The sequence below is a fragment of the Macaca nemestrina genome, chromosome 2, assembly GCF_043159975.1.
Source record: "Macaca nemestrina isolate mMacNem1 chromosome 2, mMacNem.hap1, whole genome shotgun sequence".
NCBI classification, from domain to species: domain Eukaryota; kingdom Metazoa; phylum Chordata; class Mammalia; order Primates; family Cercopithecidae; genus Macaca; species Macaca nemestrina.
This window is the reverse complement of record NC_092126.1, coordinates 156424375-156450939: the sequence shown is the minus strand read 5'-3', so window position 1 is coordinate 156450939 and position 26565 is coordinate 156424375. Positions and strand designations below refer to the sequence as shown.

The window sequence follows — 26565 nt, the reverse complement described above, 5'->3', positions numbered from 1 at the left end:
CAGCAAGCGGGTGGCTGACTGCAAACCCAGGAGAGGGGCCTCAGAGGAAACCAACAGTGGACCCCTTGATCTTGGAATTCCAGCCTCCAGAACTGTAAGAAAATAAACCCGTTGTTGAAGGCCCCCATCTGTAGTACTTTGTTATGGCAGCCCTGGCAAACCCATATATCACTGGCCATGCGTTCACCCGTCATATCACCGTGCTCCAGTGCTCTGGGTGGGTGGACCTGCAGGTCTCAGAGCTCTGCTGCTTCAGGGCCATGCTTGAGCTGGCATTGAGCTTGGCAGCAACTGAGGACCCTGTGTCCAAGGTCTCCTTCCCTAAATTCTCAATGGTGACACCTCTAAGGTGGGGGCTTCACTGACCCACAAACATCAGGGTGCAGTTACTGAGGGAGGAAAAATGGGTATTGGTAGCAACCAGTCACCTGCTACCCTGTACCATCAGTGAAGAAACGTCCAGGAGAAGCTGTGACCTGCCCAAGGTCCACGTGTAGCAGCAGTGGGAAGGTAAGACTAGACTTTGGCCACACACAATGAACTCTGTCACCACGTTAAAACTCCAGGAACCCGGCATCCTGCCACTCCTCTGCCTAATGCCTGTTCCCACCCAGACACCACAGAGGAGATGTGGTCCGAGCAGGGCTCTTCAGAAAGACTGAAAATGTGACTAACACACGTCAGTGAGGATGTGCCAGTGGGAATGAAGGCCGGCACAGCTTCTTGGAATGGGTGTGTTAGTTCAGATTAGGTTCAACTGTAAGAGAAACATCAAAAGTGGTTTGAACAAGATAGCCACTCATCTCTCTCACACGTTCCAAAAGTCATCTGAAGGTAGGATGTCTGGGGTCATTACAGATGAGCTAGTGTCTGTGACATAGGCTCTATCCTGTTGCACTTCAGTGAAAAACTTCCATTCCCCAGATTACCCTATGGTTCAAGATGGCTGCTGTCACTCCAGCCATTATAAGCACATCCTACTCAGCCCGAAAGAAAGGCCACCTCCTATCCCTAGGGAAGTTGCATGCACACTTACATCCATTGGCCAGAACCCACCTGCAAGGAAAGTTAGAAAATGCAGTCTTTATTCTGGACAGCTGTGTATCCAGCTAAAAATCAGGGATTCTCTTTCAATGGAGAAAAACAGCATATATTGGAGGACAACTATTAATCTCTGCAGAAGACTCATAAGAGTAATTAAAACTGATTAAGACTGTGTGCTCCAGCAATTCTACTTGCATGAGTTACCAAAAGCAAATTTGTAAGGATTGTTGATGTTGCCCTGTTTGTTGCTGGAAAATCTTTCAGAAACAAAAGTCCACCCCGAGGGAAGTGGTTTATAAATTGCCATATATCCACATGTATGCAGCTGCAGGGGTTAAGCAGTCCTGCACTTGACATGGAATGATCTCCAAGATCCACTGGAGCTACAGAATATTAGCATTAAGAAAGAGGGATGATATACACATCCATCGGTGTGAACACAGGATGGCTCTGGAAGGTTATGGAGACCCTGGGTGCTTCAGGAGGGTGACGAAGGAATTCAGTGCCACACAGGGAGATTTATCGTTCACCAAATACCCTCCTGTACTGCATGAACCTTTTTTTTTTCTTGCCATGTATATATATGACCTATTTTTAAAAAACAAAAATTACAAAAATGGCTGGGCACGGTGGCTCACGCCTATAATCCCAGCACTTCGGGAGGCCAAGGTGGGCGGATCACGAGGTCAGGAGATCAAGACCATCCTGGCTAACATTGTGAAACCCCATCTCTACTAAAAAATACAAAAAATTAGCTGGGCATGGTGGCAGGTGCCTGTAGTCCCAGCTACTCGGGAGGCTGAGGCAGGAGAATGGCGTGAACCCAGGAGGAGGAGCTTGCAGTGAGCCAAGATGGCGCCACTGCACTCCAGCCTGGGCGACAGAGCAAGACTCCATCTCAACAATAACAACAAAAATTACAAAAATGGTCTCTTTTCTTCTGTTGATGCCTCTCTGCTCATTCACTGCACCCAGCAAACCTCAGCTGACACTGCCATCTTGGACTGCATGTGGATTTGATGGTCAAATCCCTGCTGGCCCCCAACCCTTACCCTGCTCACTCAGAATGCCGTGAGCTTGCCTTCCCTGATTACCAGGCTTTTACGTGAGCTGAGAGGCCTCAACAAAGTATGCCACTCAGGGGCACCCTGCAGTCCCCGCTGCAGCCCAGGAGTCCAGCTCACTGGCCATACTGTCAGCCCTGCCCACTAGCAACCCTCCTGGTCCTGGATCCCAGGGAGCCTGACACACTGGCGCCACAGACATGAGCTGTGTTGGAGCTGGTGCTCTCAGCACCCCGTTCCCGCCTAAATAAAGGCCAATCGTGGAGGCGAGCAACAGCCTGACCCTCAGGGTCCCCATGGCCGGGGCGGCGACCTCCTCAGGCTCTGAAGCATGCAGTTGGCTGTGTCCTGGGTGGGCCCCTGCTCTCCAACACTGGGGATTACATAACTGGCAGCAACTCCCTTTCACTCTGGCTGCCAAAAAGCTCAAAGCCGAACTCAGGTACAAGGGCAGTGGCAGGGACACGTGGGCCCCTCTCCCCTACTCACGCCTTATGATCCCAGTGCTTTGTTCTGATTTACTCCCATTTTTAGCCAACCACACCCATCCTTATGACAAACATCATTCCCCGCATCCTGTCTGCTGAGGGTTTACTAGTGCCAAGCACTATTCTCGAGGCTAAAAATAAGAGCTATCCTTATCGTTCATGACTGTATGCCAGCCACTCACGCTTAGTGTTTTCCAATCCTTACAAAAGGCCCTGCAGGATGCGTCTTCTCCGGATTTTACAGATGGCAATAGTAAGTCCATTCTGAGTTTTACTGGAGCTGAGCAGAGGGAACCCGCTGCTCAACACAACAGTGTGTGTCTCTGACACAGAAGGGAGAGGGGCTGGCTCACAAAACATAGTTCTCCTCTCTCTCCAATGTCTGTCCCCACGAGTCAGATGGGCCCAGGGGCAGGGGCAGCTGGGATCCTGTTTCTCTCCACCTCCCCAGCAGCCAGTCCAGGGCTTGGGCAATGGGGATTGTTCCTTAGTTGAGCAAACAGAGGCCCCCTGAGCCTCCCAGCCCCTCACCCAGCCCTCAGGCTCCTGAAAGGAACCAGCACCAGTATTCCTGCAAAACCTCCACATTAGCACCTTCTGCTCCTTTTCATTTTTATTAAAAAATAGATCAAGAAAATATACACACTTCAGTCCATCTACCACAGTGGGCTTTGAGGAGGCCAAAGCACCATGGGGATGGGATGGAGGCATTGGGAGAGCCAGCCCTGCCCTCGTGCCAAGGATGCAGAGAAGGAGGGTGCCCTCAGCCAACCTTGCCAAGCATGGCCCTGGAAGGAAAGCCTGGGCCATGTCGCTGAGCAGTATGAGACCAGATGGGAAGGGAGGAGAGTCCCCAGTGAGAGCAGAGATGGCAAAGGGGATTGGGAGCCCCAGGGAGGTGGGGCCTCCAGACTCATGGTGGGAACAGGGCCACACAAGGCTACCACCCACAGAAGGTCCCTTGACCTGGTCCTCCTCCCCCGGGGACTCTGGACTTGCTGGCCTCCATTCTGGCCTGTCCTCTGCAGGCCCTGGCAGCTGCTCTCAGGCATTGATGGCCTTCCAGCGCTCGCTGTCCGTGCTGTTGATGCTGCCAGTGTGGCAGGGCATGGAAGCGATATCATCCAGGTAGGCCACCCCGCCCGCAGAGTCAAACTGTGTGCTTGAGTAGCTGGCAGCTGAGGCCCCAGCAGCCCCTGGAGCCTCCAGGCCCTCCCGCCGGGCCACAGCGTAGGGCTGGGGTAGGTGTACATCCGGCTCCTCTGTCTCGTCCACTTGGCATTTGTAGGAGAAGAGGATCTTGGGCTCTGAGCTGACAGGAGGGAGACAGGGGCACAGGAGCCTCACTGAGTGACTCAGGAACAGTCTTCCCTCCAGGCCAATGGGGCCACCAGATAAGGAAGGAATCGGCCAACAGTTGCCTGACACCCACCCCAAGTAGGCCTGTCAGCTGGACCCCGGTGCCCATCTAGACTTGTTTTGGAACCCAGCCCTCCTCCCCCGACTGTGTGAGCTCAGGCAGGGGGCCTCTGTGCCTGCTTCCTCATGGTGAAATGGGTGCGTGGACACCGTGTGGAGGAAGAACGACATAAATCATGAGCCTTCAACAGCGCCTGCCCAAGCACTCAGGAAACACTGGCTGTGGCCTCCGCCTCACTCCTCTGACCCCTGCTGCTCATGTTACTGCCTGCTCCACCCTGATCTGGTCCCTCGGCCCTCAGGATAACTCTCCAAGGGGGACACACTACACCCAATTTACAAAAAGGAGCCTGAGGCTCAGGAGAGAAATTGTGTCTGCAGATCCGAGCTGTGGCTGTGGGCCAGTCTGACCCTCTACCAGCTTCACCCGGGGGGGAGGCTGAGCCCCTCCCCACAAGACCTGGCAGGTGAGAAAGGAGGGGCAAAGCACCCACATTCCGACCACATTAGAGGCCTGGAGTGGGACCCCCAATCCCACGTCTTCAGCATCCCATCTCACAGATGCTTCTGCAGATGCACATGTGCATAGCAGTGTACTCACCCCCAGAGAATCCAACTGACTTCCCACCCCAAACCTGCTCCCCACTTAAGTCTTCCCCCAGCAGGGTACAAGCTCCATGAGGACAGGGATTTGCATCCACTGTGGGCCTCGCATCTTCTGGCTCTAGCAGTGTCTGGCACACAGTAGGTGTTCAATGAATGCTTGCAAATGAATGAGTTCATATATTATTAAATAAAAACCAGCAATGTAGGACAACGTGCACAGTCACTCTGTCTCTCATGGTGAGAGTATGTCTGTGTGTACTGTACATACAATGTGCATATATATGTATGTATATATGTATATGTGCATATATCTACATGTATGTATATATTGAGCGCCTGTGTGTTCATGTGTGTATGCATGCATGTGGGCGTGCATGTTTGTGTGCATGTGCCCGTGTGTATCCATATGTGTATGTTTGTGCATGTGTGCATGCTTGTGCATCTGTGCGTGCATGTGCACGTGTCCATGCACATGTGGGTGAGTGTGCATATATCTGTGTGCATGTGCATGTGTATCTGTACGCATGTGCCCATGTGCAAGTATGTGCATGCGCATGCACACTGAATGCATACACAGCCCCTCTGTTTCAATCCTCACACTCATTCTGGAAGAAGGTGCAGTTCCGCTAGCAGCCACGCGGGGGCGCCGGCGGCCACAGACTCACCCAAAGAAGCCCCGGAGGAAAGCCACGTAGATGAGCGGAGCAAAGAAGCTGAAGTACAGGAAGGTTGTGGCATCTACACAGCTGCGGAAAAGACAGGTCAGCGCAGGGCCTCCCAGCCCTATGCTGACTCCACACCTCCCCATGCCCCCAGTGGGTGGACACCCTGCCGCCCACTTCCCATGCCCCCACGAGGTAGACACCCTGCAGCCCCCACGCACCAGAGCCCCTCGATGATGTCCAAGCAGAGCAGCACACTCCCCAGCCCCTGCAGTAGGTTGAGCAGTGCCAGGATGCCCGCATACACGTAGAAGCTCCTCCGAGCTGGGGGCCAGACAGGGTGGGTCGTGAGGTCCCACCCTGGCCAGGCCAGACTCTGCCTCCAGCACCTACCACCCTCAAGCCTGGTGTGTCCCTCGGGGCCCCCCTAGGCCTCCCTTTCACCCAGGGCTCTCCAGCTCCCAGCCACAGTGGCCCAGTAGATGCCCTCCCGTCCCCGCCTGTCCCAGAGCTGCTGGCCAGCTGCTCACAAGGCAGGGAGATGCGCTCCTTCAGCGGGGTCTTGGGAAGGATGACCACCAGAGAGTAGACCTACAGAGACAGGCAGGGCTGAGACAGTGCTGGGGGCGCCAGCCCTGACCCACAGCCAGAAACCCAGGCATCCAATCCCCTACCTGGCCCTGAGGCCCCAGCCACCCCAGTTGCCCCAGCCTGAACCTCACCAGGAAGAAGAAGCAGGAGCTGACCAGCCAGAACTGGCGGCCCCCATGGCCATAGATATTAAAGTCCTCAGCTGAGAGATGGGCATCAGGGTACAGGATCTCCAGGGTGCCCTGCAGGGGCAAGCAGGAAGGGATGAAGGGAGAGGATCTCAAGGCTCCTCCCTCCCAGGGGCTTTCCCTGATGCAAAGCCCCCTAAGCTCTCTACCACACCAAGTCCAGCCTCTTGGCCTGACCCTCAAGTCACCTGCCCCAGCCTGCTCCCAGGCCACGTACTGCCCACCTGATTATAGCATCTGGAGCCGGCCCAGTCTTGGGCTGAGTCACATGGGGCAGGGGGCAGAGATGGACGAGGTGCAGTACCTCCCCCCAATCCAAGAAAGGGGCCTCTAGATGCATGCTTCTCAGGGAGGTCTGCGGACCTGCACTGTTCCTACCTGAACTCCTTATTAAAATGGCAAGTCCTGAGCCTCCCGCCCTGGTGCCCTGGCCTACTGGATCCGAATCTCCAGGGGACCCCAGAATGTGCCTCGGTAACAAGCATCCCATGTGATTTCTCAGGTGCAAAGTTTTGGGAACTCTGAAGGTGACAAAGACTGGAAACCTCACCCAAGCCCAGAAGCAGTGGGTGCCTGGTGCCCTGACCCCTGGCATCTCCTGCCCAAACCCACCCTCTTACCTGGGTGACAGAGTAGGCCAGAGACAGCACTGTGGTGATGGCCAGCAACCGCTTGATGCTGGACTTGCTCTCCAGGTGGCCTGGAAGAAACGTGCTGGTCAGTAAGCAGGAGCCAGCCCAGGTGACCACGCCAGAGTCAGCCCACAGCCAGGGAGGGGCAGGGGAGAGCGTTGCCGGGGCCCCGGAGCCCAGCGGTACACACACCAAAGGCCAGGCCCAGGATGATCACACTCAGCTCGATGGCCAGCAGGAAGAAGCGGGTGATCTCCCACAGGATCTGCACGCAGAGTGGGCACAGCGTCAGCCCAGGCCAGCATCCCCAGCCCACCCAGGCCAGGCCTCCCTGGCCTCCCTCAGAGGGCCCAGCCGCACCTTATCAGCAACAGTTGCAGCGTTCGAGGTGCTCACCGTCATGGATACCACGGCCCGGGCAATGCCCACCAGTGCCACCACAAACACCTGGTGGGCAAGGGAGTGGCGTGGTAGTCAGGGAACAAGAGCCTCTGCATCGGCAGGGGCAGTAAGCTCATCCCCATATCTATAGGAGCCTTTGGTTCCTGAGGTTGGAAAGGAGGAAGGGGCAAGTCAGGGTGGGACACAGGGAGGTGGGGATCAGGCTCCAGGGAGCAAGGCTCACAGACTTGCAGACCCTCAACTGCAGGTGACCTCCAGCCTGGCCCTCCCCTCTTGGGGCCCCAGTTTCCTGGCTAGGAACAACAGCCTTGGGCTGGTGAGTAGGGGTGAGCACGGTGGAGCCAGATGGGCCAGGTTCACATCACAAGTAGCAGGCTGCTGCTTCCTGGCTCTGTACCTTAGCTTTCTCATCTATAAAACGGGGGCAGAAACAAAACCTACTGCATTTGATTGTTGGGTCAAATGGGTTAACAGATGCAGCAGAAGACTGCCTGGCACCCAGGAAGGGCCAAGTATACATTTGCTGTTATTATCATATTCATGGTTTTAATTCTGAGGCATGCGGGACCAGGCGAAAGGTCACCGACAACAGGTGTGGAGACCTCTAGGGAAGCCACCAGCCCAGCAGTTTTCGCAAAAGGGCCTGCTCAGCATCTGTGGCACTTATCGGCCTGGTATATCCATCCCCTTCCTCTCCCTCCTCACCCCCACTTCAGTGGTTCCAGGTGAGGCTGAGTCCCCCGCTCCTGGCTTCAGGGATGGGCCTAGGACGCAGCACTGGCCAGTGGTGTGTATCATTCCCCTGGCCTGAGGGCTGGTTCAGGGAAGTGCTTGGGACCCACGGGAGCCCCATGAGAGAGAACCAGGATGTCAGGTGCAACTGCTGGGAAAGGCAGACCAAGGGCATGCAAACCTGGAACCATGGACGCCACCCTGCTGCCACAAGGGCAGATGGCAAGAGAGCAGGGCCATCGGGGAGATCTCAGGCTAAGTGGGAGATGGAGATGGTGCCCCAGCACCACTGCTGTGCCCCAAAATCCTGCTGTGCCTGAGGCCCAGGAACTGCCCAGTTTCTCAGTCAGAAACTGGCTTCTGTGAGTCTCAGTTGGGTTTTCTGACACATGCCCAGATCCATATATACTCTGTCTTTTATGCCATGAGAAATTGTGTCAGCAGGGCAGGCAGCAAAAGCAACAAACTGCCAAACGCCTACTGTATGCCAAGCTCCCACTGGGCTGCAGCTATGCAGATGACCTCATAGGTGCTCATACGAACTCCATAGCTAAAGCAGATCAACATCTATTACGCAGAAGGGCACTGGGGCACAGAGAGACCAAGCCACTGGCTCCAGGTCACACAGCAGCATGGCTGGGGTTCAGAGCTGGACTTCCTGAGTCCACTCTTACCATTGCCTCCTGAACTGTTTAGGACAAAGTCCTCAAAAGTTGATGGGCTGGGCCCTGTTCTATGTTCCTGGACATTTAGCCCTGGCTCTTTCTTCCTGCCTGCACTCCCCCTTATCCCACAAAAGGACATCTGCCTAGCATACAGTAGATGTTTAATATCCGTTGAATAAATACACAAATAAGTAAATAGGGAGAGAAGCAGAGAAGAAAGCAGGCCTCAGTTCCCAGTCCTGTCCACCACCATCTTGCAGGTGTAAGGGACATCAGGCCACTACAGCCTCCAGGCTTCCCCAGTCCCTTGTCTGTCTCTCTACCTGCCCACAGCCCACTCCTCTAACTGGGAAGTTCTGGGCTAGACCACAAAGAGGCGACCAGGGAGCCACTCGGCTCTCATGTAGTGGTATCTAAGGGTGGACTCTAGCCAGGCAGGCCCTGCAGGCAGGGTAAGGGCGCCCTGAAGGAAGGGAGCTGGACAGCCCACACCCGAAGCCCATACCTGGACAGCCCACACCTGGACAGCCCACACCTGGACAGGCTGCACCTGGACAGGCTGCACCTGGACAGCCCTGAAGTCCACACCTAGATAGCCTGTCCCTGAACAGCCCATACCTGAAGCCTACACCTGACAGCCCCCAACCAGACAGCCTGCACCTGGATAACCCCCACCTGAAGCCCATTACCTAGACGGCTCATACCTGAAGCCCGCACCTGGACAGCCCATACCTGGGTAGTCCACACCTGAAGCCTTCTGCAGCCCACACCTGCACAGCCCAGACCTGCGGCCCATATCTGGAACCTGCATCAAGACTGCCCACACCTGGAACCCACACCTGAAGCCTATACTCAGCGCCCACACCTGGAGCCCACACCTGGAGCCCATACCTGGAGCCTATACCTGGACAGCCCACACCTGGAGCCCACACCTGGAGCCTATACCTGGACAGCCCACACCTGGAGCCTATACCGGACAGCCCACACCTGGAGCCCACACCTGGAGCCTACACCTGGAGCCTATAACGGGACAGCCCACGTTTGGAGCTGCCTTCTCAACCACAGCCCTGACACCTCTCCCCAGGCAACATGTGCCAGGACCACCAAGTGGTGAGAATGCAGGCTCTCCCAGCAAGTAAGATGTCTTCTCCAAAGAGGTTTCACAGAATGGACAGATAAGGGACGAAAGGTTGGAGGATGCAGTGGGCATTTTCCCTACCCAGCATCCATTCCCCTCCCCTCTAGTATCAGCTCCCCAGTTCTGTTGTAGGGACCACCTCCCTCAGTCCACATGGTCTGGCTGAGCTGATGCTGCCCTCCCAGCTTCACAGAGCCCCTTTCCTTCCTAGCCACAGTGCTTGGCTCAGGGATGAGGATGGGATCCTAGGTGGGCCAGTCAGAGGAAATCCCAGGTCTACACTGGCACTATCAGCAAACAGGCACTGTCTGCCTGAGTTGTAGAGGCAGGATGTTAGCTCAAAGCTGTTCTTGGCCATCTTTGACACCATATGAGGGGAACTCATCAGAGATAAGTCCCAAAGACAGCAGAGATGCAGAAACAGATCTTAACGGCAAAATTTAACTGCCTGGATCCAGCCATACCTGAAGCTCATTTTCATTATAGAAGCAGCTAATTCCTTTTTGTTTCAGTTGTGTCGTTGGCTTTTCTGTCAACTGCAGTGAACTCACCAGGATGTAGAAGGTGATAAAAATGGGGCTGGAGGTGATGCGGATCTTGGCCCGAGCAGATGGAAGCTTCCAGAGCAGGAAGATGAGGAAGAGCACATTGGGGATGAGCAGCAAGAGGTCCCAGTACCGGACCCTGGCAGACAGGCACAGGAGCTGGCTCACTGGCGAGGCCACATAGGCACCCTCTCTCCAGCACACAGTCTGGCCCACCCTCACCACTCCCCGACTCCAGGAAAAGCCACTGACACTCAGCAAGCCTGCCCAGTGTTGTGACTGCCTCACCTGGAGGTGCCAATGTCTTCATAGAGCAGCAGCAGGCAGCGATGAGGCACACTGATGTTTGGTGCCAGGGGTGGGGGTAGTGCTGTGCTCCCATTGGCCCAAGTCGCCTCCTCCAGGGTGTCCATTCTGCCAGAAGCCAGCCCTGTGGGAGTGAGAGTCACCCAGTGAGCCGTGCAGGAGCTGTGTGGCCTGGGCCACTGTCCTCCTTCCTCTGGACCTGGGACTCCCAGGGGAAAATCAGAGGGGCTGCACAGAGCACCCCTGTAAACCACCCTCCCTACCTACTGCAACTCAGTGTGGGACTCCACACAGGTCACGACCCAATCCCCCATCTCAGGCTCTATCTCACGATCCGGAAACAATCACAAAGCCACCCCCTCAGCTGAGCACCTCCTGTGTAAGGCACAGCCATTTGGCTCCTTTCAGTCCTGAGGGCCCATGAGAGCAGCATGGGTGAGAGCACAGGCTCTGGGTTCACAGCCCAGCCCTGCCCTTTCCTTCCTGTCCTCTCCGTGCCTGTGTCCCCCACCCATGGAATGGGTGTAACAAGTAAGGCTGTGGTGATGCCAAGTGCCTCAAACAAGACACACACGGGGAGTTCTTGGGAGCGGTCAGCCGTGGTTCCAACCCGCCACACCATGCAGAACTCAGAGGCCACTGACTCGTATGAGGCCACGGAACTGCTGAGGGCCACAGCTGGGCACCATGCCCTCCTCAGTTGCACCCTCTGGCCCTTATCTCCCTCTGCCACCACAGACAAAGATGGAGGGGACACTGAGCCGTGCCTAGGAGATGCACAGGAGGTCTCCAAGTGGAGATGGGCATGGGGGAAGAGGCTATACCACAGAGGGGCAGGGCAAGCTGTGTCTGCAATGGTCAGGCTACAGGGTGAAACCAGGGACAGGGTGGGCCCATAGGCAGGGGCCCACACGACACTCTGAGCACGAGAGGTTGAGTCTAGCCTGGAAGACAGGAGAGCTGGTGGTCTGGGGTCCTGGGAACCACTCTGGGGTTGGAGGACTGAGGGTCTGGTCAGAAAACCAAGACTATTGAGCTAGAGGACTCTCAGGGAATAGCAACAGGTACTTCCGCAGGGAATTTGGGGTGATCCAGGTGTGGCCTGGGGCACCAGAACATAACATATGCCAATATTTAGAATGATTTGAACAGATTGGGCCAGATGCCTGTGACTCTGCTTCACCAGGAATGCTCATAAAGCCTGTAGATGAAAGCTCCAGGTGGGAAGCAGCCCCAGAGCATGGACATAAGTGGTCGACACTGCACAGCATAAAAAGAATGACCCACTGCTACAGGCAACACGAATGACTCTCAGAAGTGATATAGCGTGAAGCCAGGCACAAGGGCCGACAGGCATACGATCCGTGGACAAATGTAGACAGGGCACCTTTGGGGAGATGAAGAGCGTGGTAATTGGGGGAGGCATGCCAGCTTCTGGTTGTCAGATCCAGGTGGTGGGTACACAGGCGTGTTCACTGTGTGGTAATTCATTGAGCCACACACTGATGACTCCTAAGTCGTAGGTGCACTTCAGTAAATTTTAAAAAGTAAAAAAGATGTGGCCGGGCACAGTGGCTCACGCCTGCAATCCTAGCACTTTGGGAGGCGGAGGCGGGCAGATTGCCTGAGCTCAGGAGTTCGAGACCAGCCTGGGCAACATGGTGAAACCCCATCTCTACTAAAATACAAAAAAAAAAAAAAAAAGATTAGCTGGGCATGGCATCATGCACCTACAGTCCCAGCTACTCAGTAGGCTGAGGCAGTAGAATTGCTTGAACCCAGGTGACGGAGGCTGCAGTGAGCCGAGATGGTACCACTGCGCTCCAGCCTGGCCGACAGAGCGAGACTCTATCTCAAAAAAAAAAAAAAAAAGATGTGTCCTGAAAACATATCAAGGGCCCAGGCCTCCCCTTCAGCAAGGAGCTGCCCAGTGAGCTGCATGCCTGTCAGCAAGGTCTGCAGAAACGCAACAGGAGACCTGCTTCTGTTGTTGCCAAAGCCATCCCTGAACAACAGCAGCCCAAGACAGGGCTGGGGGAACTTAGGAATATTCCCATTGCTGGTCCAAGCCCTTAAACACCAGAACACCTCTGGATGAAAGGGAGGGAAGACTCTGAAGGGGGTGGGCCATGGGCTGGGGCTCAGGTTGCTCCAGTGGGCCACTCACTGGCTCTGGGATCAGGTCCCCAACTAAACAATAAGGACAGCAGGGTGCAGTGACTCACACCTGCAATCCCAACACTTTGGGAGGCTGAGGAGGGAGGACTGCTTGAGCTCAGGAGTTTCAGACCAGCCTGGGCAACATAGCAAGACCTCATCTCTACAAAAAACACAAAAATTGGCCAGGCGCAGTGGCTCACACCAGAAATTCCAGCACTTTGGGAGGCCAAGGCAGGCGGATCACTTGTGGTCAGGAGTTCAAGACAAGCCTGGTCAACATGCCAAAATTCCATCTCTACTAAAAAACACAAAAATTAGCCGGGCACGGTGGCGTGCAGCTGTAATACCAGCTACTTGGGAGCTGAGGCAGGAGAATCACTTGAATCACTTGAACCCGGGAGGCAGAGCTTGCAGTGAGCTGAGATCGTGCCACTGCACTCTAGCCTGGGCGACAGGGCAAGACTCTGTCTTAAAAAAAAAAAAAAAAAAAAAAAAAAAAAAGGCTGGGCGCGGTGGCTCACACCTATAATCCTAGCACTTTGGGAGGCTGAGGTAGGTGGAGAGGTTGGGAGTTTGAGGCCAGACTGACCAACATGGAGAAGCCCCGCCTCTACTAAAAAAAAAAAAAAAAATACAAAATTAGGACCAGGCACAGTGGTTTACACCAGTAATCCCAGCACTTTGGGAGGCCAAGGCGGGCGGATCACCTGGTCAGGAGTTCGAGACCACCCTGACCAAAATGGGAAAACCCTGTCTCTACTAAAAATACAAAAAAATTAGCCAGGCATGGTGGCACATGCCTGTAAAGGGCCCAGCTACTCGGGAGGCTGAGGCAAGAGAATCACTTGAACCCAGGAGGCGTAGGTTGTGTTTAGCTGAGAGCGCACCATTGCTTTCCAGCCTGTATGACAGAGCAAGACTCCGTCTCAAAAAAAAAAAAAAAAAATTAGCCAGGCATGGTGGCCCATGCCTGTAATCCCAGCTACTCAGGAGGCTGAGGCAGGAGAATCACTTGAACCCAGGAGGCGGAGGTTGCAGTGAGCCAACATCGTACCATTGCTCTCCAGCCTGGGCAACAAGAGTGAAACTCCATCTCAAAAAAAAAAAGAAACAAATACAAAAATTAGCCAGGTATAGTGGTGCATACCTGTAGTCCCAGCTAATAGTAAGGCTGAGGTGGGAGGATAGCTTGAGCCCAGGAGTTCAAGGCTGCAGTGAGCTATGATCGTGCCACTGCACTCTAGCTTGGGTGACAGAGTGGGACCACGCCTCAAAAAATAATTAATTAAAAATAATAAAATGAGGCCATAGCTGCAATCTTCAAGCGATGGGGAATATTAAAGACACATAGTAGATCCTAAGAAAGAAGATGGGTCCTTCCCTACTGTTGGGAGGGGAGCAAAGCAGCCCAGCCTTCATTAACACAAGCTTTTTTTTTTTTTTTTTTTTTTGAGACATCGTCTTGCTCTGTCACCAGGCTAGGGTGCAGTGGCGTGATCTCGGCTCACTTCAACCTCTGCCTCCCAGGTTCAAGCAATTCCCCTGCCTCAGCCTCCCGAGTAGCTGGGGCTACAGGCGCGTGCCACCATGCCCAGTTAATTTTTTGTATTTTAGTACAGACAGGGTTTCACCATGTTGGCCAGGATGGTCTTGATCTCCTGACCTTGTGATCCGCCCACCTCAGCCTCCCAAAGTGCTGGGATTACAGGTGTGAGTCACTGCACCTGGTCAACCTTTTTTTTTTTTTTTGAGATGGAGTTTCTCTCTTGTTGCCCAGGCTGGAGTGAGGTCTGCCAATTTCAGGTCATGCCCTTCTCCCTTCTGGGTGGCTGGAATATGGATAAGACGGTGGGAACAAGAACAGCCTTCTCAGACCATGAGGCAGAAACCCTGTATGAGGGTAACGGAACAGTGAGAAAGAAAGTGTCTGGGTCCCCAGCACAATGGGGACTCCATGCATGTACTGGACAGCTTGCACAGAGGCTGTTATGCATAGATAAAAATAATCTATTATCTTAGCCTTTGTTTCAACAGCTAGCCCAAATCCCAATGAACATAAAGGTACTGCTTGGATTGGGTGGTCAGACATCTTGAGCCCAGCTCTCAATAAATAAGCAGGAGCCAGTCTTGGAAAGATCGAGATAAAGAACATTCCAGGGAGAATCACATGAGATCCAGATGCACAGGTCCAGAGGTGGGAACAGGTTTGTCCTGCCCCAAGGGCAAAAACAGGCCAGGGTAGCTGATACCAGAAAGGTTGGCAGGGCCAGGTCCCACATGCAACTCAACTTCACTCTTAAGTGCAACCAGAAGGGTGTTACGAGGAGTGAGGGGTCTGGTTTCCGTGGGGACAGGATGCCAGTGAAAAGGGACGAAGTGGAGGAGAAGCAGAGACAGGGAGGCCATGAGGAGCTCCTGCAACAGTCCAGGCATGAGAGGACAGAGGCTTGCACTAGTGGCAACAGCGCAGGTGGAACAGAGGGATTTGGGAGACCTTTGGGAGGCTCGGCCAACAAGACCCACTGACAGATCAAACACAGGGAATGAGAGAAGAGGCCAAAGAAGGCTGATGGTACAGTTTCTGGCCTGAGCCACTGGATGTTTTACAACTGAGGCCAACACTGCCCACAAGACACTGTCCCCTTCTTCCTCACTAACAAGCTACTATTTTGTTCAGGATCCCTCCATAAAGCCTAGTGTTCAAACAGGCCCCTCCCCAGCACCAGAAATTGAGTCTCCATTAATTTCAGCCAGTGGTCTCTGGGGTGGAGCTGGTGTGGAGCACTGCTCTAGTTTGACATGGCAACTGCTAGGGGATGGAGGACTGTGGACTTTTTTGTGTGCAGGGTCCAGGGCTGCCAAATGTCTGCAATGCATAGGACAGTCCACCAAATGAGTAACTGTCCTCCCCTACAGCTAGCATGCCCTGCAGAGTGGCTCTGGTCAAAGTCAAGAAGGGTGGCCCTTCTGCTCCTGGCCAGCAGCTGGTTGAGGCAAAGGCATGCGATGCCTCATGGAGAGATCTGCGCCTGCATGGGGCAGTAGAGGGCATGGTGTCCGGAACTGTGTCTTCCTGCACCCCTGGAGGACTGGGCCACCACCTGAGCATGGAGGAGCTTACAGCTGGAAGCGGGTGTGCAGTGCGGCCTCCTGCCTGACTTCTGGTGGCAAGAGATAATAACTTGTAACTCTGAGTTGAGAATATTAGCGACCTGATGAAGGAGGGAGATTCTACAGCCCTCTCCTCCCCACCCCTCTTATTTATTTATGTATTTATTTTTGAGACAGAGTCTCACTCTGTCACCGAGGTTAGAGTGCAGTGGTGCGATCTCGGCTCACTGCAACTTCTGCCTCCCAAGTCCAGCCTTCTGGGTTCAAGCAATCTTTCCATCTCAGCCTCCCAAGTAGCTAGGATCACAAGTGTGCACCACCATACCTGGCTAATTTTTGTATTTTTAGTAGAGACAGGGTTTCGCCATGTTGGCCAGGCTGGTCTAGAACTCCTGACCTCAAGTGATCCACCTGCCTCAGCCTCCCAAAGTGCTGAGATTACAGATGTGGGCCACCGTGACCGGCTATCCCCACACCTATTATAAAGCCAAGCCAGGCAGAACAAATGCCTGGTCCTAACAGCCCAACACCAGCTCTGACTCAGGATGGAATGTCACGCAGCCCCAGGATGGAAAGGGCCAGGGTGCGGGCCAGGCACCCTGCAGTCACCAGGAAGCAGAGCGGCCCCTTGCAGCACAGAAGCCAGTGGGGAGGAACAGGGGCAGGGAGGAGAATGGGGGAGTCAGGCAGAGTCCAGGATATGGAGGGTGGGGTAGGCTTCTGCTGGTTTTGCCTGCCCAGCATCCAGCCTCCTGCTAGTTGGTAAGAGTACTGCTTTCCTGAAGTGGAAACTCAGCTCCCAGACTCTCTGGAAGTTTATGGATGCCTGACTCCAACCCTTCACAACCCAGGGAATGCACCTGTGATCTAAGCCTGGCTAGTCAGGATGTTCCATCACCCTGGCCAATGAAAATCTGCCCCGAGACTTTTGCTGTAAATTATTATTAGAATAAATTATTAGAGCAAAAGTCTCAGGGGAGATTCTCATTGATAACTGAGGAAACACTCTCTGCTGACCTAAGTCAGGGCTGTACCACCTTGACCTCACACTCAGGGACCCGCCTCAGAGTAAAGCCGACACGGAGGAGTGCAGAGCTGAGACACAGACGGAGACAGATGTTGATGAGCTCACTGGAGCCCCTGGATTCAGCCACACCTAAAGCTAGTCCTACCCCCTTGGATTTTTCAGTTATAAATCCCAACAAATCCCCGTTTCTGCCTAGGCCAGTTTGAGTCTGATTTCTCTAATTTACCACTGAAAAACCTCCAGCTAACACAGGTTATGGAGTCAAGAAGATGGGCTGCACTGCTGGTTCCGCCACATGCTTGCTGTGTGACCTGGGTGAGTCACTCCCCCTCCAAATATCATGGGGAAAACACCTGCCTAATAAGGGGTGCCATAAGAATCAAACAAAACCAGGGAGATAAACATCTACAAAAGCAACACATGTACAAAAGTGGTTGCTGCTTTTCTTTTTTTTTTTTTTTTGAGACAGAGTCTCTTGCTCTGTCGCCCAGGCTGGAGTGCAGTGGCGTGATCTCGGCTCACTGCAACCTCCACCTCCTGGGTTCAAGCTATTCTCCCACCTCAGCCTCCCAAGTAGCTGGGATTACCAGAGAAGGGACTGAAGGGCAAGGAGAGAAAGGAATTGGTTCCCAGGTCCATGGACTCCTTTGGAAGCCCCCATTGCTGTGGGGTCTGAGGAGAGGCAGAGGAGGTATAAGCTGCTCTCCCTGCCCCCACTCCCCTGCCAACAACGTAGCAACCTCTGTGCCCAACCTCTGTGCCCTGGTTTCCAATCCTGGGAGGGAGGTACTTATGTTATCCGCATTGTGCACGTGGAGCTCAGAGGGGCAGCCACTTGCCAGGCCGGCAATCCAGGCTGTCTGTCTCCAGAGCCCAGGCCCCCAGTCAACAACTTGCCAGGTACCCCTCTCCAGGCCTGTTTCTCCATCTGTGGGTCAAGAGCACCAGGCTTGTTCTAGAGCTATCTTCTCAGATCTGATGTGGGAAATACCCTGGTGTTGTTAACATGCAGATGCTCCTCCCAAGGGCAGGGGTAGGGCTGACAGTCTGTTTACCACAGGCTCCCAGGTGGTGCCCCTCCTGCTGCTGCTTGGGTCCAGCAACCCCACTGGGGTTATGGGGCTGCTGGCCATACCAGGATTGCTATTATGTATCAAAGCTTATGAAATACCTGAAGCCCTGACTTTTTTTTTTTTTTTTTTTTTTTTTTTTTTTTTTTTTTGAGACAGTTTCGCTTTCTTGCTTAGCCTGCAGTGCAGTGGTAAAATCTCCACACAACCTCCGCCTCCTGGATTCAAGTGATCTCCTGCCTCAGCCTCCTGAGTAGCTGGGATTACAGGTAGGTGCCACTACACCCAGCTTATTTTTGTAGTTTTACTAGAGATGGGGTTTTGCCATATTGGCCAAGCTGGTCTCAAACTCCTGACCTCAGATGATCCACCCACCTTGGCCTCCCAAAGTGCTAGGATTACAGCCGTGAGCCACCACGCCTGGCCCGCACTGACTTTCAGTTAATAGGACCCTTGCTCTCATCTGTGCAACGGTATTGACCAAACCCCAACCACGGCTACCAGATGGGAAACCCTGGGGAGAGGGGCCCTCAATGCTTCCCACCCCAAAGGACTGTTGAGCTTACAAACCCTGGAGCAAGGACATGGTGGGGAAGCGCCATAGGGCAGAGGCCAAGTTACTTTGCTCTCCTGTGTTGTCCTTCAGCCTTGGGGCTGGCAGGTGTGTGGTCCCTGTCCTAAGCCAGAGACCCCAGGAGGATGGGGAGGCCTGGGCCCAATCTGACCTGTACCGGGCCCTCCTGGTTGCCTTCCACTTGCTGAGCTGGTCCCTTCCTCAGGGCCTTTGTACTGGCTCTCCCCTAGCTCTCTCCTGACACCTCCTCTGAGAAGCCCTCCCTTCTCAGCTGTCTCCAGCGCCCGAGCCGCGTTTGGGTGTTTACTACTCTCTATCCAGGGAGTGCTCAGGAATCGGTCCCCTAGAACACGGCCTGGCACGACACGAGCAGCCCTCAACAGGTTGTTATGACGGAAACAACTTAATCTCCAGCACCGCCAAGCCCCGCTGGGGACTGGACGACCCCGCGGCCCCTCCTCACTGCAGAGAGGAGCGCAAAGCCAGCCCCCACCCGCCTTCCCCGAGTCCAGGGGGAGCGGAGGCTTTGACACTGCCCCTCGCGGGGCAGCAAAGCCCCGAACCGGCGCAGGCTTGGCTCAGGAGCACCTCGGCCGCTGCGGACAGCCACCGTGGGGCTGCAGCCCGTGCCGCCACCCCGCGCCGGACCGGGTCGCCGAGGTCCGGATCTCCGCCCGCACTGCCTCCAGCCGGAGCCAAGCCCAAAGCCGCTGCGTGCGGCTCCCTCCCGGGCCTCGCGTGACCCCGCGCCCCGAGCGACTCCTGACTGCCCAGCGCTTCTCCCCTGGGTTCTCACACCCAGGGCCTTCCCTCCCAAACGCCGCCTCGGCCGTCCGAGCTGTGCCCGAGCGGCAAGGGGCAGCTCGCGGAGCAAGGAGGAGCACCGCGGCTGGGCTTCCCTTCTAGCTGCGGCAGGAGACAGGGAGAAGGCCGCCTCCTTACCTGAAAGCCCTGGCCGCGCTCAGGCCCGGCCGCCCCGGCCGCCCATCCGCCGCCGCTGGGTGTGCGCGGACCCAGTACAGGCCGCGGGACTCCTGCCTCCAGCGCCTGACCAGGCGGCCGGGGCCGGGGAGCGTCGCGCAAGGACCGGGCGCGGCCGGTTCCGCGGAATGAGGGCTAGGCAGGAAAGGCGAGGCGGGGTCAGCTCGCACACCCTGCAGCCCTTCCCGACAGCGGCCACCCGTCTTTTTCGTCCAGCCCAAACTGCGAAAACGGCCACAGTCCCACAAGTCCCAGAGTCCCTGTATAACTCGGGCCCGCCCTCTAACCTGCAGCAGCCTATAGGAATAAGCCATCACTGAAAAAAAAAAAAAAAAAGTGGGCGAGACCAACCAAATTCCCAAGAGGCGGAGCAGTCCGCTGACCTCTTAAAGAGACAGCACAGAGTGGGTGCGGAGGCGCGACGCTGCTTCAAGGAAGAGAGAGGCCTGCCTTTCTCACTCGGAAAGCGGGCGGAATCGAAGACTGGAAAGCTGAGGACGCGCCACTTCTCGCCCTGCGCGCCTTACAGCTGGCGGCAGTTGTCAGTGGACCAGCTGGCGGTAGCCGCGCTCCACCTCCCGGCCGGGGCCGCAGCCGGACCGTCGGGGCGGAGCTTCCGCGGACCGCCCCCTCGCCTGGAGGCGCCTCGGGAGCCCCGCAGGGGCGACCTGAGCTCAGCTGGGGGGAAGGCGGGGCGGGGACCCTCACCCTCCCCGGCGTCACGCGCTCCCGCCGCGCCACGCCGCAGGGACGCCGCCTCCCAGCGCGCTGCTCCACGGGGCGGCGCCAGGCCTCCGGCACTCCTCTTAACAACCCTGCTGGGCGGTCATTATAGTCACGTTTTACAGGGCCACCTGAGGCTTGGAGAGGTCAAATAACTTGCCCAAAGCCCGCAATGAGGAAGCGACACAGCCAGGACGCCTCCCCCCAACTCTAACTTCCACAATTCTTCAAGCCGCTTCCTCTGGAAAGCCCTCCCTGATTGCGCCTGTCTTATCCCCTGCATGGATGCTGCATTCACCATACTCACGCCATGCGGGTCTCTGTTTCTGTTCCTCAGCTATTCCAAGCTTGTTCCTGCTCCTGTCTCTACGCCTGTTCCCCTGCTGAGCTGGCTCCTTGCCACATCATGTCCTCAAGAGGGTTTTGTGGGCACCCTCGCTGGAGCAGCTGTCCAGTCTCATTTCCTTCCAAGCATCTTAATTCTCTCCTGATTGTCTTCATTAACTGCCTCCCCGTCCAGTCTCCCCACTCTATTATAGAAGTCCAGCGTCATGAGGACAGAGCCAAGAGAGCCACGCTGCAGGATGTCCCCTGCAGCATCTTGAGGCTGACTCAGAGCCTGGCACAGATTGTAGGCACCCAGTTATTACAGGCACCCTAAGACTCATACCTCGTGACAGCACCGCTGGGCTGGAATGAGATTGGGTCCCATTCTCCTCCTTGCTCCTGTCCTAAAAACACAGGGAGATTGGGGAAGAAACCACCTTGTGATCCTCTGGGACTTCATCTGGGACTTTCCCAGCCTGGACTGCACCCAAATGTGCATAGCCTAAGTTTCAGTTTCTGTATTCGCCAGAGAGGCTGGGCAATGGCGGCCTGCGTAATCACGAATGACCACAGACACAATGAGCCATGGGGAATCCAGTGGCTCCTCAAGGGCCTGCCAGAAAGTTACAGGTATCACTCATGCTCACATTCAATTGGCCACCGCTTCTAGCCTCCAGAGGGCAGGAAACTGCCACCCTTCCATGTGCCAGGAAGGAGAAGTCATGGGACATGTGTGACCAGGCCTGATAACTACCCTCTGTAAGGTTCTTGTATCAGTTTGAACCCTGAGAGCGCACCAACAGACAACACGAGGCGGTGTGGAAAAACATGCTGTTTTAATGAGCGCCTGGGTGCAGGTGGGCTGAGGCCTAAAATGGCATCAGCCCCAAGTGAGGACAGGGCAAAGGTTTTATAGTCTCCTGTAAACAGGAAGTACCCTAGTCTGGCATAACTGATACGTTGTACCCGGATGGCCTCTTTCTCCATCTTCATGGGTACGTGTCTTCCAGCCAGGGTAGGTATCTTCTGGCCGGCTCTTATCCTGCTTCTGCTATCTTGCTGGCACAAGTAGCCTTGTGCCTTGGGCCTAAGAAGGGAGGAGTTATTCATCTCCTTAAGCTTTCAGGCCCCAGGAAGAATCTTAAACCCTCTATTTTTCTTTTTCTCCCTTTTGAGACTTGGAGAATTCTACATTTTCTTCTCTTGAGTTTTGGACCCATATCTAGGTTTCTGTGGGATTTTGTTGTATTTATGAAATAACCGAAGGTATCTATTTCACCTCTCTCCATTTGAGAACTGAGGCAGTGGCTAATTCACTGCAGTATCCACTACACACAGGACAGAGCGTGGCATCTGCAACGTTAAATGAAAAGTAGCTTAATAGGACAGATCTGACTCTCAGGTTCTCCATCGCCCTACATCAGGCTCAGGGGTGGCCATGGCTGACAGTAGGAGATGCTGCTACAGAACTGGGCTCCCTGATAGCCATGGGGATGACAGCAATCTCCAAATAACAGAAGCCAGATGGTAGTGCTTAGGCGTGAGAAGCAAAGTGGGTGCAACTGTCATATGACCATCAAGATCAAGCTCAATATATCACTGGGATAGACATCCTGTGTAGTAAACAAAATGCCCGCACTGGTTCCTTGGTCTATGGGGTAAGAGTGATAGTAGTAAAAGTCAAGTGAAATCCTGTGAGACCCCACCATCACCACCACCCACCCCAGCCAAGAGAGCAAGCACATAAACAACATCACACACCAGAGAAAATGGTGGAGATTGGTGCCGCCCTTGAAGACCAAAGACGTGTGGGAGGGTTTCCCCGACCATGAACCTATTTAATTCATCAGTCTGACCTTATAAAAATAAACAGAATGGCAATGGACTGTTGCAGATTCAGCCAAGTGGTAGCCCTGACCACAGGTGCCGTGCAGGTGTCATTGCTAGCACAGACAAATCAGCACAGCCTCAGGGTATAGCCTTCCATCTGATCACCATACTTTTTCATCCCTATCAGGGACCATTTGCATTCACAGGAAGGGCCAACAGTACACACACATGGTCTTGTCCCAGGCCAATGGTACCGTTCCCATCCTTTGTCATCACAGAGTCTGAAGGGGACTGGGCCATCTGAATGTCTTGCAGAACACTGCACTGGTTCACGGTGTCAATGACAATGTGCTAATCAGGATAGATGAACAGGTGGTGACAAGTACATGGAAAACTTGATGAGACATATGTGCTCCAATGGGCAGAAGATTAAACCCTATGAAGAATTAGGGGCTTGCCACATCAGTGAGATTTGTAGGGGTCTGGTGGTCTGGGGCACACCAGAACATCCCCCTCACACTCCATCCCAGAGGAGCAAGCACAATGCTTAGAGGCCTCTGGGTTCTGGAGGTAGAAGATTCCACACCTGGGAATGCTGCTCTGACCCACATATCTCGGGGTCACATGACATCAAAGGCTGTCCCTCAGACTATGGGACCCACAGCTCCCATGATACTAGAGGCATACCCGGTGGGAAGACATGCTGTGTGAAGCTTACAGCAAGCTCTGGTGGGAAAACCACAAAGTATACCCCCTAGGGTTCTGGAGCAAGACCAGGCCATCTATAGTAGAGAACCAGACACCATTCACAAAGCAGCGCTGCCAGGCTACTGGACCCTGGTAGAGATGACTGGGGAACATCAAGTGACCATGAGGCCAGAGCTCAGAGCTGCCCCTCGTGAACTGGGTTCTGTCAGGCCCTCTAAGATGTAAATTCAGGTGGGTAGGCCTAGCAGCAATCCACTGTGAGACTAAGCAATCCATTGTAGATCCACGTCACCTACCACTGCCACAGCAGCTCCTCTGCCTCAGTTCACACCCACGCCCATGGGCAGCTGGCTCATTACATGCGCTGAGCTGGTTCATTACATGGGTCAGATGTGGTACCTGGATGTGCAGCAGTCGCATGGAGCCCTTGAAGATGAAAGCCGCAGGCTACAGATGGTGGAACCAGAGAGGGGAGGAGACTTGTCCTCAGCGATGTCCTGAAGCAGATGCCCCAGCAATGGATGCCTAGTGATGTGGGAAGAGCAAACCCCAAGGTGATGTGTCCTGGAGCAAGTCAGGCATGACTGTTGGCTGGGATCCCAGCTCCTCACTCCCCAAGCCTGTCCCAGGCTGCCCGAGTGTCCTCAAGACAGGGATGCTGCCTTTCCTCAGAGTGAGCAAAGCTGCAGTCTTTTTGTAACTGAATCTCCAAAGTAACATCCAACCACATTTGTCCTATGCTGTTGGGAGGAGATCACACAAGCGTGTGAATACCAGAAGGCGAGGGCCATAATAGAGGCTGCCTACTCACCCCACCCACCTTTCCATCTCTCCTATCCTGCCCCCCTCCACCAGTGTTTAAACATGCCCAAGAACCTCTCATCTGAGAAAAAGCCACATCCCACTCCAGTGCCTGTCCCAGCTCTCACAGTCCATTCCACACCTGGGAATGCCTCTCTGACCCATACATCTCTGAATGACATAAAAGCACTCCAGCCTCCAACTAGTAACTCACATTTACCTTTCTCACTTCCCTGTATCCTACCTGTCAACACACTTCAATGTGGTGTCTGACTCTAGACACACCGGCCATCCCAGATCTGCTATCGCCAGGCCCACTAACAGCTCCTAGTCCTCATCAGATGACCTCTGGGCAGCCAGCTGACCCCATCCACCATCTCGACTGCTGTCTTCAGTGGCCTTTGGAAGGGCTCCTGATAATCCCCAGCCCTGCTAGGATCTCCTCTCCTTGAGTGTGGGCCGGACATCAGGACTCACTTCTACCTAACAGAATATGGCAAAAGTAATGGAATATCACTTCCAAAACACGGCATCTGTCTTGAATGGCCTCTGTCTCTTGTTTGCTTGCTCTGAAAGAAACCAGCTGCCAGGTTGTAAGCTGCCCTGTGGAGAGGCCCCCACCCAAGAGCCAGTGGGAAGCTAAGTCTTCAGTCCAACAGCCTATGAGGACCTGAATCCTATGTGAAGAAAATTGGAAGGGGATCCTCCTCAAGATGAGCCTTCAGATGAGACCGCAGCCCTGGCCCATACCTTGACTGCAGCCTTGAAAGACCTGGAAGAAAAGGCACCCAGGGGCATCATGCCCAGATCCCTGACCCACAGACACTGAGATAATGTGTGCTAATTACTTCAAGCTGCTAAATCCCAGGATAATTTTTTTTTTTTTTTTTGACACGGAGTTTCACTCTTGTTGCCCAGGCTGGAGTGCAATGGCGTGATCTCAGCTCACCGCAACCTCTGCCTCCAGGGTTGAAGTGATTCTCCTGCCTCAGCCTCCCAAGTAGCTGGGATTACAGGCATGCGCCACCATGCCTGGCTAATTTTGTAGTTTTAGCAGAGACAGGGTTTCTCCATGTTGGCCAGGCTGGTCTCTAATTCCCGACCTCAGGTGATCCGCCCACCTCAGCCTCCCAAAGCGCTGGGATTACAGGTGTGAGCCACCGTGCCTGGCCATCCCAGGATAATTTTTTATGCAGCAATAGATAACTAACACAAGCCCATGCAGTCTCGTCAACTTTACTCTCAGCAGCTCCTAGCATCCCAGGTGTATCCTTCACATCCTTTGTTGGTGTCTCTTAACTGTTGAGGTTTCCCAGGTCCCAGGCTTAGACCTTCTCGTCTCCCTACACTCACTCTGGATTATACAACCACTCCCAAGGCAATCTACAGCTGCAGTCCAAACTCCCCAAGTCCCACACATGGATATCCAACAGCTTCCTGGATATGTCCCCTCGGCCCACATTCAGCACAGCCCAAAACAAACTCATCTTATTCCCCCTTATTGTTGGTCTTCCTGTGCGTTCCCATCTCAGCTATCATTCCCCTAGCTAAACCAGGATCCTGGTGTCATCCTGCATGCCTCTTTTGCTGTACTCAATCACCAACACCAATAGACCCCACCTCCTGGCTGGGCACGGTGGCTCATGCCTGTAATCCCAGCACTTTGGGAGGCCAAGGCAGGCAGATCCACATGTCAGGAGTTGGAGATCAGCCTAGCTAACAATGGTGAATTCCCATCTCTACCAAAAATACAAAAATTAACCGGGCATTATGGCGTGCATCTGTAATCCCAGCTACTCAGGAGGCTAAGCCATGAGAATCACTTTGGGAGGCGGAGGTTGCAGTGAGCTGAGATCGCGCCACTGCACTCCAGCCTGGGTGACAGAGTAAGACTCTGTCTCAAAAAGAAAAAAAAAAAAAGAAAGAAAAAGAAAAAGAAAAAAGATCCCACCTCCTAAACATCTTGTATTTCCAGTTCTCTCCATCACTCCTGCCCCTACCCTGGGTCCCATGCAGAGATGCTTATTCACTGCACAAAGTGCCTGGCTAAGAGGGCTGCAATTCAGCCCTGCCTCTGCTCACTAAGGCTGCCTGTAACTAGACAAGAACCACAACAACCTCCTCATTTGCTGCCTTCAACCTTGTTCAATCCACTTCCACCTGGTAGCAGCCGTAGGGATTCTAAAACACACACCGGTTCACGTCTCACCCTGCTCAAAATGCTTTCATGGTCTTCCATTGCCTTCAGAATACAGAATAGTCAAACTCTCTAGAAAAACATCTAACTCTTTTTTGATCCGGATTTTCTCTCCCTCAAGTCTTGTCCATTGCCCGGCATCATAAGCTCCTAGCCTTAGTTCTTAGGCAGGGGCTTGCACATCCGGGCCGTGCCATGCACTCTGCGGCTTTGCACATGGCATCCTTCTATCTGTAACATTCTCCCTGCGTCTTCGCTCCCCTGGGCAAGGATAACTCCTACTAAAGCCTCAGATGTGACCTCCTACAAAATCCCAGAGTTGTCCAGCTACTTGAAGCATTGAGCCTTTGAGCTTTGGGAGAAGTTAAAACATTCTGCTCCTAAGACAGTAAGAAGGCGTCGGAAAACCAGGCTCTGGACCTCTGTTGCCTTGTCAGTAAAATGGCCCTGGTGTGACCGAGGTCACGTAGCCAGCAAGTGTCGTCGGGGGGCCCTGGAACCACAGCTCCTACCTCCACCCCGGCTCCCACTCCAGCTCAGGAGAGCGCACGCGCACAGTGCCCCACCGCCCACC

The 26565-nt window shown here is 54.3% G+C and overlaps 1 protein-coding gene across 7 annotated transcripts; it reads right to left on the bottom strand.

Annotated features, from left to right (window-relative positions):
- Positions 1 to 3188: 3188 nt before the first annotated feature.
- LOC105477813 (transmembrane protein adipocyte associated 1) lies at positions 3189 to 20855 on the bottom strand. 7 transcript variants are annotated; one of them, XM_024791488.2, is made up of 11 exons: positions 20799 to 20855; positions 10465 to 10606; positions 10096 to 10315; positions 7055 to 7141; positions 6887 to 6959; positions 6683 to 6762; positions 6006 to 6116; positions 5814 to 5874; positions 5505 to 5607; positions 5287 to 5367; positions 3189 to 3908 (listed from the first exon to the last, which is right to left on the bottom strand). In XM_024791488.2, exons 2-11 carry the CDS (start codon positions 10587 to 10589, stop codon positions 3641 to 3643), a joined length of 1209 nt encoding a protein of 402 aa, XP_024647256.1. In that variant the 5' UTR covers positions 10590 to 10606; positions 20799 to 20855; the 3' UTR covers positions 3189 to 3640. The 7 variants fall into 7 exon arrangements, with proteins under 7 accessions (XP_024647256.1, XP_024647254.1, XP_024647255.1 ...); XM_024791486.2 differs by lacking the exon at positions 20799 to 20855 and adding an exon at positions 19757 to 19967; XM_024791487.2 differs by lacking the exon at positions 20799 to 20855 and adding an exon at positions 19789 to 19967.
- Between the last annotated feature and the right edge of the window lie 5710 nt (positions 20856 to 26565).